Source organism: Lagopus leucura, unplaced genomic scaffold, assembly GCF_019238085.1.
Source record: "Lagopus leucura isolate 7727_CA_CO unplaced genomic scaffold, USGS_WTPT01 Super-Scaffold_100004, whole genome shotgun sequence".
Classification (NCBI taxonomy): Eukaryota; Metazoa; Chordata; class Aves; order Galliformes; family Phasianidae; genus Lagopus; species Lagopus leucura.
Window position 1 is genome coordinate 32,225,485 of NW_024962264.1, and position 16,685 is coordinate 32,242,169.

General features: G+C 38.6%; 1 protein-coding gene across 1 annotated transcript in view; it reads right to left on the bottom strand.

Moving 5' to 3' along the window:
- Positions 1-349: 349 nt before the first annotated feature.
- FAT4 (FAT atypical cadherin 4) overlaps positions 350-16,685 on the bottom strand; it is a 132,649-nt gene continuing 116,313 nt past the window's right edge. Inside the window, exons 12-17 of the mRNA XM_042871041.1 lie at positions 15,756-15,841; positions 14,359-14,538; positions 13,362-13,486; positions 12,014-12,231; positions 7,190-7,448; positions 350-3,532 (exon numbers count right to left, since the gene is read on the bottom strand). Coding sequence (XP_042726975.1) covers positions 1,662-3,532; positions 7,190-7,448; positions 12,014-12,231; positions 13,362-13,486; positions 14,359-14,538; positions 15,756-15,841 — 2,739 coding nt within the window. The 3' untranslated portion in view covers positions 350-1,661. The remainder of the gene's footprint in view (positions 3,533-7,189; positions 7,449-12,013; positions 12,232-13,361; positions 13,487-14,358; positions 14,539-15,755; positions 15,842-16,685) is intronic.

Sequence of the window (16,685 nt, forward strand, 5' to 3'; positions counted from 1 at the left end):
CCATGACTGAACTCTCTGTACTGAATGCATATTACACTACTAACTTGCTTCTTAAAGTCCATTTTCTGAAAAAAATGTTGATAAAAGTGAAGATCAAGGAATAAAAGATAGAGAGAAAAAAGATGAAATGATTCCAATAATGCTTACTAAAGATTTTAAATAAATATTTTAATTCTATTATTGGCATTTACAGGTAGAAAGCATACAGTATGTTACAATTTTATCAAAATGTGAAAAATATGGATGTTACATAAGTAACAAATGTAAAAAAGGTATTTTTCTTACCTTCCCTGAAAGTAAGAAAATTATTCAGCATAGGAAAATATTGATATAAAAAACACAGCTTAGGTAAAAAAAAAAAAAAAAATTGGAAGTTTTTACACAGTACGATAGGTTCATCAGATTTGCATGAAGATGTAAGGACTTTGTGAAGTCTACTTAACATAAAACTTTAGGGAATTTGGGACAAACAGTAAGCTACTTTAATGAATCTACAAGTAGTTTTCCCTCATATCTGCTTCAAAATGCTAGAGTGCAGTAATTTTCTATACAATAAATAATTATTCAAAGTTTTCATCATAGAAAATCATATAATGCAGAAAATGCCACTCCACGGTCACAAAGGCTAGGCAGTGTTTTAATAATAATTATGATAATACTTATTATAGTGCTTTATAATGTCTAAGCACTTCAGATGAATTAACTAATTAGTCCTCACAACACCCCCGTGAGGTAGGTGAGTAAGTGTTATTACTACCTTTCCATAGAACAGATGGAAAATGAAAGATGGGGAGAAACGCAGGCTGCAACAGCTGCACAGCCGAGTTGCAATGCCAAGAGATGTGGAAATGGAGTTTTTTTCCTGATGCCAAAACACTCCCTTCCCACTGGAAGCACTGAGGGGGAGCAGGCAGGGACCAGGGTTTAGCATCCCCAAATACATCGTAGAGATTCAGAAGCTCTCACACAACTTTGTCAGAAAAAAAAAAAAAAAAAAAATCCCCAAAAACAGAAAAGCCCCCGAACAAACAAATTAACAAGCTGAAAACAACTCTTAAAGTGCTGGCCAGCTTGAGCTGCTTCTAGCACCTCTTGTATGGAATACGATTTACAGCACTGTTGCCAGCAATTACTCAAGCTGATTTCTTCCATAATCTTTATGTTTGAGCAATTGCAAGATATAGTGACTACATTTTATGAGACAACTTGCTACTGTAATTCCTTCATTCATCATCCTTCTACCATGCACTTCTTAAGGAAAATTAAATCCTCAATACTTTTGCATTGTAAAACACATTAGTAGCTGGATACAATATACACATCCTTCACAATTAAACAAAAAAATTAGTTCATTTTCAGAACAAAGCATTATTAATTTAAGAATCACAAACCAAACAATGGTAAATAGGAAACCCTTTTCAAAAACTGCATGCCAAATATCTTGTTTCCAAATAAAATGCATGCAGGAGAAATAAATTCATCCAATCATAATTAAATTAAAAGTGTTTTAAGTCTCTTTCAGCAGCATAATGGTTATTATTTTTAAAGTCTCCTCGAACCAAACTGGCCTGGGGTGCGAATGCTGACCTTTCCTTCTCTACAACCACACAACAGTCTGACCGTTCCATGGCGTTGCACTGCGGCAATGCCAGAGACAAAGCCTATACGTACTGTTCTGCTTCCCCCTCCTTGGAAACAGGCTTTGTTGTACCACTCTTGTTGTCTTCACTCGCTGCTGCTGCTGCTGCTGCTTTTTCAGGAAGCGATGCCAAATCCTTGAAAACATCCACATAATGCCCGAAGCCTGGGCCCCAGTTCAAGAGGTTGTCCCAGTTGAAGCTTGCTGCCTGCTGCCCCAGCTTCATGGGCAGAGAGTTCTCCCCAGTGCCGGCCGCCTGTGCTCCCACGGGTCCACCCTCCCCACGACGGCCAGGGTACCGACGGGGCTTCAGCCTCACCCCATAGTTGTCCTCATCATCTGCATCAGACTCATTGACCTGGGATAATTTGGGCATCCTGGAGGTGTATGCAATGGGCTTATCCCTGTCGTACTCCATCTCTGAGCATGTGAAGGACTCGTGGGAGTCACTGTCGGAGGAGGACTCAGGTGCAGGAATGCCATCAGCCGGGTTCCTTGTCCGAGACAGGGGCCTTCTGCAGTCCTCCTCAGAAGAGGACCGGCCGTGGTCAGCACTACAGATGCTGGGGTTTCTGGGGCGCGGGGTGTTCAGTCTTTCCACTTCTTCAATGGACAGTCCCACTGGAGGAGCAGTCTCCAGTGGAATCTGACCGATGGGCTGCTTCAGGCGGCTGCCTGGCCGGGAACCATGGCTTGCCATGGTCTGTGGACTCTTACTTCTCCTCCCTAGCCGAGTGGCATAGTTGAAAATGCCAGGCTGGCAGACATCACTGTGCATCTCCAGTGGGCTCCCTTCCCGTATGGACAGGTGCAGCTCCCGGGCTGGACTGTGCCTGTAGAAAGTCGATGACTTGGAGAAGGGTGCAGGGCTATGCCGAGACAGAGGGTTAGGAGTAGGGCAGGCTGAGTGGCTTAAAGATGTTGTCCTCAAGCCCTGCCCATAAGAGGGCTGGTACGTCAGGCTACTGGCTCCCAGTGGCATGGGGGACTGCCGGGCAAAGCCCAGGGGGCTGTGCCTCTGGATGGAGAACTTGGGCGTATGGCTCCGAAACTGCTTGTAGTGCTGGATGATGTCAGCATCTGAAGGAGCGATGCTGCTGGCGTTGTCAATGTCATAGTGCTCGATCTCAGGCTCGGGTGAAGCCAGTGGGGCACTGGGAATGGTCTCTGTGGCATGCGGGATGTCAGTCTCATCATAGATGAGATAGGGGTTTTCTCTTTCTATGATATCAGGTTTGGGGTTCCCCTCGGGCTGCTTCCTGACTGTCATGTCATCACCATAAGGTGGGATGTTGTCAGGGTCATCAAAGGCCACATTCTCACTCCCTTTCTTCTTCTTCTCCTTTGTTTTCTTCTCCTGCTTTGGGGCCTTTGCCTTCTTCCCCCGACACTGGTTGCAGAGAATGAGGCTGAGGACCAGCAGGGCCAGCACTGTTGCACAACCGCCCACAATTGCTGGCACAGCCCAGAGGGGCAGGGACAGCTCAGCAGGGTGCGGGGATGGCAGGCACACATAGCCGCTGCTGGGCCCCGCTCTGCAGACGTGACCAGGGCCACAGGAGACCCCCAGGCATGCCACCACAATCTCACATCTCTGTCCCATGTACGACTCAGGGCAGCTGCAGGTGAAGCTGGCCTGTGGCCCAGGCTCGCAGCTGCCACCATTTTGGCAGGGGCTGGAGGCACAAGCACCTGGTGGGACGCACTGGTAGGTGTACCACTGGTTGATGCACATCAGCTCACCCCAGCAGGGACTGCTGGCACAGATGTTGGGGCCACGGCAGCCCATCTTGACTGAGGAGTCTGTTTTGGAAAGGGTGGCCAGGCTGTGCTTGCCAGCGAAGGGGAGGCTCTCCCCACCATACTTGATGTAAGAAATGCAGCCGTCAAAGCCTAAGAGAGAAAGCAGCAGTCACTTTGGGATTTCTAAGCAGAACAAGGTTAAGTAAAAGCTGTTTATGACCAGAGCTTTTGACATAACTTTTATACCTGTACTTTTTAAGACAAATGATTTTCATAAGCTGTGCATAAAAATGGAGAATAAAGACAAAAAATTGTCTTTGATGATATACACATGGCTCATCTAAATGATAAAAAGATGCAACAAGAATTTTTTTTTTTAAGTCTGCCACAACAGAATTCAGAAGCTGTGGCTTTTAACTTCAATACTAAGATTTCAAAGCAATAGAAGTATTCTCAGGTGAATTAATGTATCCAAATCTGCAATTAAAATGTTGAAATACACACATTATATTTTCTAGAAGCCCTTCAAAACATTTTGTACTCCCACTGCTTTCATTAAATTTGTAAGAACAGGCAAACGCAAGCAGAAGCCTGAATACAATTTGAAAAATTTACATGACTTCTAAGGATTACAGGCTGCACAAGAGGGGGAACTACTGCTTGATTAGGAAACGTACTACAAGCTTGGAAACTGGCAATAAGGGTCAAATCAAGAAGAAAACACAATATAAAATGGAAAGAAAAAATGCTTCATCACTCACTGGCTTAGTGAGTGAGTGATTAGTCTGAGGTTTGCAATGCAAATTGATACTTTCGCACCTATACCTTTCCCTTCCCTACAGATAAGCTCATCAAAGGAAGTCTGAAGGCTACATTCTCAGATTTTTACTGTAATGCAGTTTACCCTTGAAGTAAAATTATTTTGCAAAAAATATTAAGGAACCATTTTGCCAAAATACTAAGCCATGTGAGTATATCCGGATTTTATAGAAACATCATATTTTTAAAAATATGTTGCTAAAGTAACTCAATTAATTGTCAATTCACAGTCCCATTTAATTGAAGCTATATGAAAAGCTCTACTGTTCAGTAAATAAACCAAAATTCCAAAGGTTACTATAGAGAAACACCTATTCTAATGGTTTTAATGTTTTTCAAATGATTTTGAACAAATATTCCTTCTAACGATTTCACTCAATATACTTGAACGTTTTGCATTCCTAATTTTCCCATATTTCTATAATTTCTTATCAGCCACATGTAGAGAAACCTGTTCACATCTGGCTAGGCTGTCCTAGCACAAAACATTATAAATTATTTCCCTTTGCTTGCATTCTTTCTAGTTTCCCGCTTTCTGAAGTTGCCTGTAGAGGTTCAGTGCAGCATCCTGTACTGCTGTGCTACAAAGGAGGCGCTCATGGCAATAACTGTATGACTCTGAGGAGAGCTCTTCCCGAAATTCCCCCAGATTGACTGTAGCACTATCCTGTCAGGGATAATACATTATTTCAGAGCTGTAAGAGGACCACAGAGATGGATTATCCCTGGCCTTTGTGCAGTTCTGTGTGAGGTCTTTTGCTAGCCTAACAGTTCACTCTATTCCATACATCTACTCCTTTCTGCAAGAGTTGTAGGAGAACATAACCTGATGCTGACCTCTGCTCAGAGTTGTGACAAAATGGCATGCACAGGGTTGTTTGTAAATTACATTCCCAGGTATGACATGCATAGTTATTGTAAAAAACACATTTATTTCTCCTTAACTCCTGAGGGATGGTCCTTCAGATGCCAACATAATGCCAGGCTTACAGGAAAACTATAATTAAGACCAAATTTATCAGATATTATGCAAGAGATACAATCTACAAGGAGCAGGAAAGTGCTTCTACTCTGTTCTGAAGCATCACACTTGAACGAAACAATAAAATGGAGCAAACATCCCATGCATCATTAGCTTCAGAGAAGGTTTAATTTCTGCAAACATACTGCTGGAATAGAAGAATACCTGTTATGAATAGTAAGATAATGAATAATTGTGGACATCTCCATAAAAATGGTTAATGCAGAGATAAGCATCAAGACTACAGACTCTCTTGAAATATCAAATATATTGAAGTTGTATGAAGTTCTGTTACGAATTTATAACCTGAAAAGACGTTAATTTTAAAATTTGAACACTCTCTGATGTCAGAAATGAAAATGATTGGGAACCTAGGTCAAAAATGCTTTGCTGAGAGATGTAACTCGTATGGTGTAAAGGGACATGAAAGTCCTTCAAAGTTTTGCAAGCATGCTATGTCTGTATTACATGCATGCATTCTGAAAGAGCTGATTTTGTTTCAGCATTACTTATATTTTCATTTTCTCCTGTTTTTACATTCCTGAAAAAAGAGGAAATTGAGGATTTAAGTTCAGGTGGGAGACCAAGCAAAATGGAGGATTAGCTTGCCTCATCCTTGGTGGTCCTTTTCAGCAGCGATGTGATACACAGCAACTGGGATTTCATCATGTCTACCCGGGTTTGAAAACAATATTGGATATACCAGCTTCATAGCCCTGGAATTGTCACCCATGTATGTTTTTGTCTGCCTTTAACAGCCATTCACACTGCTCCAGATATTTCTTGACCATCTGAGTTCATGCAGAGTTTTATATCTCCCCCTTGTAAATCTTTGGTATGTCGTATACAATATAATCCAGTATTAAAAAAAAAAAAAATTCATATGAACACGAGATTTTGGATTGTGCATTCCTAATGGAAGCCAGACATTCATAATTTCTGTGCTGCCACATCAGGAGGTGGGTGAAAAGTTAGTGTCCTCAATTGTCTTTGTTCCAGCTTTCCTAAAGCCTTTTTGGCTTTTCCATGCAGACACTGATCATAAAATGTATGTGTAAAAAGGGTAAAAGTAAGCACAGCGTTCAAATTGTTTCAGACCACATTTCAAACAAGTTCACAACACACAAGTGTGAAGTGTTAATTTGCACCTCTAAAGCTACTTTATCTGGTCACATTTCTTGAATTTTTTCAATATAAAATAGGACAATTTTTTCAATATAAAATATTGTGAAACTTATTCCTGCATTGTCTGGAATATCTCACAGTTTCTAGCAAAAAATCACTTCCATCTTTACTTATTACTGGGGGAATAATAAAAAGTATACGTTATTTATTTTTTCAGGGTCTAAGATACTGCTTCAACTCTTAAGACTGATTTACTCCTTACAAGATAGATGTTGGTCACAGAGTGTTTTTTTATTGTCTTTAGTTTCTGTTGTTCAGAAAAAAAAAAAAAAAAAAAAACAAACAAACAAAAAAAACCCCAATCCTTATTTGACAGCAGGATAAAGGAGGAGGAAGACGGAATTTCAGAGAATATTTTAATCATATTAATAACAGGCTAAATCCTACAGCATTTACTAAACCCCTACAGAGAAAATGTACCCATTTAGAATTTTTGCCTGAGTAGGTTTGCCTTGATTTTCCAGATTCTGACCCAGGTAAAGAATGGATCCTTTCTTCTCCATTAGCATAAAAAAATCATAACAATGCACTTGCATACAATCAAGCAAACCACCCCGTTCCTCAAAAAGCCCTGCAGATGGAATGTTGCTTTTTGAAAACAACAAGTTTGTGTTAGAGGGCAACCCTTACCTATTCAAATTACAGCTTTCCTGACAAAGTGTAGAAGTGTATTAGTTACTGATATAGAACTACAGTACTTTCTGCAGCCTTAAAGCAAGCAGACACCCTTTGTCTGCTCAAATGTGCTCATGTTCACTATATCAAAAAGAAAAATGAATTACCTGCAACTGTGCTCTTGAAAGGCTGATTTGGGATGCCTCCCAAAGATATTGTAAGAACATTTAGTCCACCAAAATCCTGCGTGACATGGAGAATGTCTCGTCTATGAGTCTTGTCAACAGACAGCACAGTGATAGAGCCGTTCTTCTCGATGCGCACTGAATGCCACTGCCCATCTGCTGTGTACACTTCTGGAATGTTTCTTTCTACTTTCCCAGCAATTCCAGCATCAGATATGTAGTGCACTTTCCCAGCTCTTATCTGATCAGAAAAAGAAAACAACAGAATGCATCATTTTAAAATGATAGGTACAGAGCCAACTTTTTGCCCCCACATACACATAACCAACGTTATGCTTATCCAGTACAGCTATATAGTAACACATGGCTTTGGTTGCAGTAAAATGCATGAATGTATTTTTCTCAAACAACTGTTTGGTACTAAAATGCATACATTATTTAGTACTTGGCTGCAATTAGATTCATTACTACATGTGTAGAAAATATGCAGTTGCCATCCACTTATTCCTCGGATACTCTCACAAGAGGAAAACCTGTTGAGAAGCTAGCAGTAGGGAGGGTATGCACATGACAAAATATTTTAACCAATAAAGACAAACTCTTCCTTCCCTGTCAAAGCAAGTGGAGAAAATGCTTTGCAGAATAAACAGATGTCCTTGCCCCAAAAACTTGCAACTAGTTATGACACAGTAGGAAAATGTATGACAGAATTTGAGCAAGATTCTAATTTCCTAACTGGTTCTCTGGTAAACTGCATTCTGCATAAAAATATTTCTATTTTAGAAATCTTACTAAAGCCACGTGAAGTCTATTATTTTGTGTGAATTTTCAAATGATGCTTACTTAAGAAAACTGATTTTAAGCTTGTGAGCTATTAGAAAGAAATGTACTATTGAAGACTCTGAAACACATTTTGGCTTTTCCTCAAAAGATGACACTACATTCATGAGACGAAGAATTTTAAACCTTTTATGAATTGAGTGTTAAGCAATCCCAAAGAGAGATTAGTACAAACTTTACATTTAGGAAAAAAGAGTGGGAAAAAAATCCATAACCAAACACAAAAAATTCTCAAATGCTGCGTAGGACCTGGGTATGTCAGCTGATCTCCTGAACACTGTACCAACTTGTAAGCTTTATGTAGGGTGTCAGAAATAACAAATACAGTTCATAGGGTAGCTCTGCGACTTGTTGCAGATTCCCTTCCATACTCATCTCTGTTACTTTGCATATTCATCATAGGACCACTCCTTTCCCTTCTGTGTTCCTTGCTGTGACGTGCAGTGCGTAGAAGGTGCACAAGCATTGTATAGGAGTGGTCAGAGCCACAGGTTTGTTGAAAGCTCTCTAAGCCTTGAGTGCTTTGTTCCAGAAAATATAACATTAATCTGAGAAGAACTGTGAGGTGACACACGGACAAGAAGAATGCTCTTCTAGTTTCTAGAAACTGTTCAGTGCTCTTAGATTTTTTTTTTTTTTTTTTTTTTTTTTTTTTAGTGATATAAAATGAGGACTTTCTTTGTATAGATCAGCTTTAATATGTCTGAAAAACCACTTTCATGTTCTGTCAGCAGCCTGAACACATCTAGCGTAAAGTCCATTGAGATCAAGAAAAATGGTGGATAATTTATATATGAACTTTACTTATAACCAACATAATTTGGACTACTTGAAAATGTACTGTTTAAATATTCTTTGATAAAGATCCCCCCTCAAAGACAGGATGCTTTTGATGTTGGCAAATACAGGTGGCAGACATCTAAACTGTGACACAGGCTGAAGAAAAAACCATATTTGGAAATGCAGTCACACAGATGATCAGAACATATTAAACACCATTTGCCACAATGAAAAATATTTGTGAAAAGACAAAACTGCATGGACTATATGTATTTATTTATGTTTACAAGTTTTCATGGGTTTGTTCCTTTTATTTGGTCTGTATGCTCTGTGAAAGTACTGTTGTGTGTTTAGGTCTTTACAAAAACGCAAAGGAATATATTATATCAAACAGTATCCTCTAAGCTTATGAGAATACTAAACATTGACCTGTCTTCTAAGTCCACATCAGAGAAGAATTATATAATTATTTACCCACCATACTGATTTATGACTCTGAAGTGCTACTTTATTTCTTTAAAATGGCATGTGACCAATGTCTATAAATATTGTACCAGAAGTATTTAGAAAATAAAATTTCCAGAGACGAGACTGGTCCATGACTTCTTTAATCAGGACAAAATAAGGAATGCTCTTTTTTGTTCCTTGAAGCATAACATACTTCTAAATTTGAAACAAATGTCAATGCTTACAATATTGAATAACACTCATTTCTAGGTTTTATTTAAATAGCTGAGCAACTGACAAGTGGGATATACTGACAAGAATGAGCTACTAAAGCGAACATATTTCTAAATACAAGATTGATCCAACTTTACTAACATTCTGAATCTACTTTACTGAGCAAATTGCTTCTTACTTGTTTTAAATTTGAGCCCTAGCCTGTACAGATTTATAGCTCACTATATAGGATACCGTTGAAATGAGCTATGTTCTGATTTATTCCTGTAACTTGATATGTGCATACGTTAGCACATACGGGCAATACATAATCCACATTCTCTACTCATACAATTCATAGATCTTAGAGGTGTGATTATGTTAATTTAATTTGATTTCAGATTAGATTTTCAGCTAAAACAGGACAGGTAATATCCCCTTCAGCCTGCTGTATTTATCTCTTCACTTCTAACTGAATTAGTTGTAGTATGCATTACTCATTACAAAATATGCTGAGACAGTGAGCTATAGTAGTAAAGACTCCTACCATTTTCCTTTTTGTGCTTTTTTTGAGAGACATTTTCCTTTTGATTTTTACTATTCTTTAATTTCATCTGCCAGTTCTTACATTTTTCCTGGATTAAGGAGTCCTTAATATCATAAATAAGACCTTTTTTCTCCAAGCTTGAGGTTCTTTAAAGGGAGGTTACATCCATCATTTAAATAATAAGCTGCTTGCAATCTCAGTAGGTCTGATTTATTGCCATTTCTCTAATTTTATCCCAGTCCCAGCTGTAACAAAACCAGTTGAGTACACGAGGAAAAATGTGGAGGCATGGAGGTAGTCACAGAGCTTATAGTTTTTCTCTAGTATAATTTAATATTAAAACCACATGCAAGTTTTTGCCAAACGCTTATGCCTTGGAAAACAAGCTTATTAAGATATCCAAAAATCAAGTTATAAAAATGCCTGTTTTGAAGATAAAAGAATTGTAAATAGAATTCTCCAAATCTCATTTACTACCAGGAAGTGGGCTGAGATGCCAGGGAGACTAATGTGTGGGCTAGCTTTACTGACATCTTGGGCCACAACCACAGGATGCCCTTGTCATGATACCTACACTGAGTGTGAGTGGAGTAGAATCCATATTGTAATAACTACAGTGAAAAAGATCTGTTTTATTAACTACCATCATCTGAGAACTTTCTGGTAATAATCACTTCAGTGAAGTTACCCCTCCTTCCTTAAAGGACCTGTTACTAAGTAAACTTGAGTTCTTAGCCCTTGAACACCTGGGGATGGGATAAGACACCCCCTGCTTATTTATATAACTTCACCAAAACAAACAACAATAAGAGTGTTTGCACAAACACACCAATAAGACTTTCATGAAAGAAAGAAAATTCTTTTTTTTCTTTTTTTTTTTCTTTTTTTAATTAAAATTAATTGCACAGCTAGTATAATGAATTTGTCTAGGGAGAAAAAAGGTAATATTCATTGTTTTTCTTTTTGTTTGGTTTGTCTTTTTGCTCTTGTTTGTTTTCCTCTGGAACACAAAATCATTAGATTTTACCAGCTAATATGACTGTGGCAGAAACTCCCTATTAAATGATAGGTTATAAGTGTATGCCTGTGAAGTAGTGCAGACTTGCTTCTTAAAAGTAGCCGCAGGACAGGAAAGCTCTGTACTTCTGATCCGCACAGGAACTGGGCAGGTGGACAATATCAATGGGGCTGAAGCTTAGAAAGTGTGAATTTTTGTATGAGTTTCTTTTAAAGTCAGGAAAAAAAAACTTGGAAAGCGTTACAGCAGTCAAGGAAACTTGGAGCTTACACCAACCCAATAAAGAGGCTTGCCAGCCATCACTGCTGTACTCATTTAGAGTTATGAGTAAATGGACTGAGTCATCACCGGGAACTGAACCATTGCTTTCTCTTGAGGAAGGTAACTTCTGCAGCAATAAACTCTTGGGAAAGAAAACCGTGTGGCATTTGAAGCATTAACTCAGCCACATATCTAAAAACAATTTGATATTGACATTGCTCTGTGGGTAACCTCATGAATTCAAGTTATCCCTCACTTTCTAGTTTGATAAGCACAAGCCACATCAGTAGGAATTTGTGAAAACTTTCTGGCTGTTGTTTGCAAGCTTAAGGAGGGTCCAGGTTCAAGGTCTGAAAAATCAGAAGATAAAAAGCCAATAATGAAATTATTTGCTCTGTAGATTGTAACTTCATGATGATAACAAATATGGCAACGAGTACCATACCCTCTGCCTTAAAACAGTCATTATTTGGAGTCTAGACAAAACTGCTTAGATACAAAGCCATCAAGATCTTCTGATACCTTGGCAAATAGCAAGGGAATTGCAGAGAAGATGAATGATACTGGCACAGTGCCTAGCCTTAGTTAAAGACCTAATATTTTACAAAGGAAACAGCAAGAGTAATGGAAAAATATGATTTTGATCACTGTACAAAAGGCAGACCAATCAAATCAAACTCAGCATTAGCTGCAATCTTACCTTCACAGTAGTGAAGTTGCTGCTTTCCTGGATGTGAACTAAAATCCCATTCTCGCTTCTTGTTCTGAACTTCACTTCCAAGCTGTCCACATTAAAAGGTCCTGGGCTGGCACCTCTAGCAATGTATCTCATCATGTATTCACGCTTCTTATTTGGGCTCATGTAGTAGTCAAGTCGTCCTCTGCCTTCCAGTGATAAGGCAGTGTCGGCAGTAATAACTGGGACAAGGATAGAGGAAGTACTTAGTATGCAGCTGGTTGCAGATATAGCATAGTGATGATCTGCCTGATAACAACAATTTTCTTCAGGGAGGAGATCAAGTTCAGAGCAGGTCAGTGGGGAGAGCAGGAGTGAATGGCAATTTCACCCCCCTCTGTTCTTTGGCTTGAACCAGAATGTGTGTTTGAGAGTGGGAGTGTGCTAGTAATTTACTGCTGGTATCAGTCAATAGTAAATTAAAACTCGCTAGGGAACAAGTGAGGGAGTAGGAGAAAAAATTTGGCACTCAGAACTATAATTCCTTCCCAGAGATGTTACTATTTCCATTACTGCAAAGAGGGCTTCACAATATATTGAACTCCAAGCTCTTCAGGACAGAGATAATGACTTTCCATTTGTAAAAGGGTGTAAAAGAATAAAAATGGTAGAGCACTGACTACTAAATGCTGTTAAAATCATGGCAAAATTATTTAGTAAACTGACATAATAAAAGCATATAAATCAGCTAAACAATAGTGGGACATGTAAGAAAACAAAACTCAGTCACTGTACTATCACTATATGGAAATAAATTGCTTTGCTCTCCTAGACAATTGTGTACTGATTTATAGCTATCCATACTCAAGTTTATAATCCCAACATGTAAATGGATTGCATTTACTTACATATGCCATATACTTTCATGCATATAACTTGATGATTATTAGATAAAAAGGCCTACTGTACAGAGAAGCCATAAGCATGTGCACACTGTGTTTATGCAAAGGGCAGCCTTCTCCCTCTTACTCTCTCTCTTACCTCTCCCCAGCAGACAAATCCCTCCTTTTGGATAGCTTTATTTTGGTTACTGATTATACCTGATTGGAAGCAGTAGTTTTAAATGAGTGTAAATTACCTGAAATGTGATATAAAGACAAGGAAACTTAAGATATATATCTTGTTGTTATTTTTAACTTATGAAAGGACAATAGTCCATTGTGGACTTTTCCTTCATGATTATTTAAGAGGTGAGTAGGCCGCTTGTTTTCATTATTTCATAAAATTCATTATCCTGTGCCCCTGAAAAGAAACTCTTAATGGTATAACCATGCAGTTAGATGTAGATGAAAAAGAAAGAGCAAAACCCTACATTTTTCACAGTGGTCTCCCGTCAGTCCATCTTTGCATTGGCATTGCTGCCATGACCAGTGATCAGTGCAGGTGCCACCATGTTGGCAGGGGCTAGTTGTGCAAGCATTTTCTAATCGAGGACATCTGAAACAATGCAGAAAAGCAGATACTGAGGAATGCATGTAGAAACAAGCAGAAGCAAGTTTGTTGGAAAGGATTGTGTGGTTGAATGATAATCTTTTTCTTCCCTTCAAGAGGCGCAAAAATTGAGATGCTCTTCTCTCCGACAGTTCAAAACAGATCCCACCTTTCAGAATCAAGTTATAACAGGCTTAATAAAGAGAAGGGAATTCACAGGCAGTGAAATTCCTATTATCTGTTATGTAAGAGATGAAGACACTCTTTCAGGTGCACTGCAGATCTCTGGAGACCTCACTTCTTTCACAAAGAACAGTAAAGATTGGAGGTGGAAAGAGAAAAGGGTGAGCTACCAAATTTGGACCTAAGACTGACATAGATTTAGACATACATTTAGACTGACATAGTTGCTACAACTGTGGCTTCAAATAGAGAGACAGAAAAACAATAGAGTCAAATAGCTGATTGTTCCTGAAAGATCACTCAGAGGATATGAGTGAAATTCAGTGATACTTGAGAGGCAAATTGATAGAACAGACATTGTGAATTAAAAAGAAATAAGGGGGAGTAGAGGTTTAGTGAACCGTAGAAGTACAATCAAACCCAGGTGGAATTTATAAAGAAACAGGGCTACTCTATTTCAGCCTGCAAAGCAACATTAATAATAATTGGTAATGATGTTGCTTATTTGAAGTTTCTGTAATCTTTTGTGAATCTCTCACCCAGATTCATTTCTTAATTTTTTCACACTTTATAATAAATTCTACAGTCATTTTTTACAAGAAATATCTAAAAGTGTCAGGACTGGTGCCTGAGTTTTATGCTGGCTTCCTATATCATAAATACTGTCTATTCGATACCATATATAGCATACGTACTGATCTAAGATTCCTTGAGCTGCCAAAGCCTGGCTGGGCTCCAGGGGACGTCCGTTGACTGCAAACTCCATTATACAGCCCACAAAATCATGGCTTTCCACCTGTCCTCTCCTTTCAAGGATGGGCTCAACAGACCTGATACCACCAACGGTAAGTCGATTTGGTTGTACATCAAGGGTCCTATAAAAGAGAGAAAAAAAGGTTTACCGACATCGGACATAAAATAGCAGTGACAACAAAGGAGCTGTCAGCTAGGGTCTATGGCTAAAGTTCCACTTCCAAAATTCATATTGTACGTTTAGAAGAGGAAAGAGAGTGATGCCCCTATGACATCTAAATTCACATTGTTGTTGAATCTCAAAACTTCTATTTACTTAACCGAGCAACGCGCTTGAAATCAAAATGAATACAGATTTTCACTCAATTATGTATCAAATTATAGATCATATTTAAAAAGCTGGAAGGTGGATTCGTTATTTTACAAATACATATCTGCATTTGTATATACTATACTAGTTGAGAAACCACCTGTGTTAGAAACACGATTGTGATAACTGTACCAAATTAGCAACAATGATGGGAATTAAAGTTACAGCTATTTTTAAGGAGGATCCTATTGGAAAAGCAGGTGTGTTTCTTACACCTTCACAAGAAACTATAGGTACATTCAAAAAAAAAGAAACAACCAAAGAAATCAAAGCCCAGAGTGAGCAATACTGGAGTGAAATGTAGGGCACTACTAAAGTAATAGTATTTTGAGTCTAAGCCTGTTTTTACCAAGACAGACTCCTCAAGTAAAAGTGGAAAAGGTTTTGCTAAATACTTGTTGCACTAAATTTTGTAGAATTTTGAACTGTGTCCAAGAGTACTGCAGTACATTTTAGAGGAATTTGATTACAACACATAAATTTGTTTCATTTTCTAATTAAGATTTACAAGTTGCCAGTAATCATGAGTGTCTGATATTCTGATTACTAATTTTGTCTAGATTTTGATGCGAAATCCCACAACATTAATTAAAAAATCTTATCCTCATTTACACTACAGTGTGGACTACCCTCTTACGTGGGCTTCTTATGTTCACCCATACCCTAGGAACAGAGACGGAGCTGAGAATTGGGGATTTTTGAATAAAATCCTTGAACATGGGAATTTAGCCTGAGTAGGCAATCAGTGGGACATGGAGAAAATTTCACCTGCTTCTACAAGGATGCAAGGCGATGACACTTCAGAGAATTACCTCTTTAGGCCTCCTGAATGAGTGCAACTTAGGCATCTATCCCTTCCCTGAGACTGGGCTAAAGACACATAATCATTATTCCAAGCTTCTCTAATTTTAGCAGGTTGTTTATTTTCATTTTACAGAACTAAACTCCCCAAAATGAAGAATTATTTACCAGTCAGTGGAAACAGCCACATTGCTAACAGTGCAATAGCCTGGCTCCTGATCCTCAGAGCAGGAATCCACTGTCAGTGATGCTGCCTGCAAAAGCCACATACACAGATATGTTGAATACTGCAAGGGTATATTCCCAACCACAATAAATGCTTATAATATATATAAAGAGCTCGGCTAGAATGAAGTATTTGTACATTATGTCACTCAGTATCAAAAGGTGCTTCAGGGACACTGACCAACTCCTTTCTGCAACACCACAGTGAACACTGACACATGGATAGTAATGGAGCAGGAGTTAATCGACAAGCTTATACAGAGTCAGTGAAATGCAAACTTTTCAGCTTTGGATTCCTCCATGTTTGCTTGCTTTCCTCTCTGAAGCTGCAGTTCTTTTGGCTGATATTGTATACTACTTTTGATCTGAACAGAGAGTTGCTCCCTCCAAACACAAAGGGCATTCCTTCAGGGGCTTCACCATGACACTAATCACACTGCCTGAACTGGATGAAAAGTGCCATGCAAAAGCTGGGTGTGCAAACTCTAAGATTATTAGTTAAAAATATTAACCCAAGTGGACTACATCAATAATGGCAAAACATTTGGACATGGATTGGTCAGAAAGACCAAGTTGACATCCAGAGAAGTGCTGGTCATCAACACTTAAAGCAGTTTTCCTCTTTAATTTATTGATATCTCAAAGCCATCAATCCCTAGACAATGGAGCTGTCTTTTTACATGTTATTTACACCAAAGCAAATCATGGCATTTTTATTTTCTAATTTCTGTACTAAAATTCTTAAAAAAGCTTTCACTAAAACCATGAAATAACTCCTAGTAATTTAAAAAGTTTTTATTTTATTCCTCATTTAGCAAAGAATTTTCCTCATGGTGATTTATTAATAACAGATGCACTGCGAAAAAAGTCCTG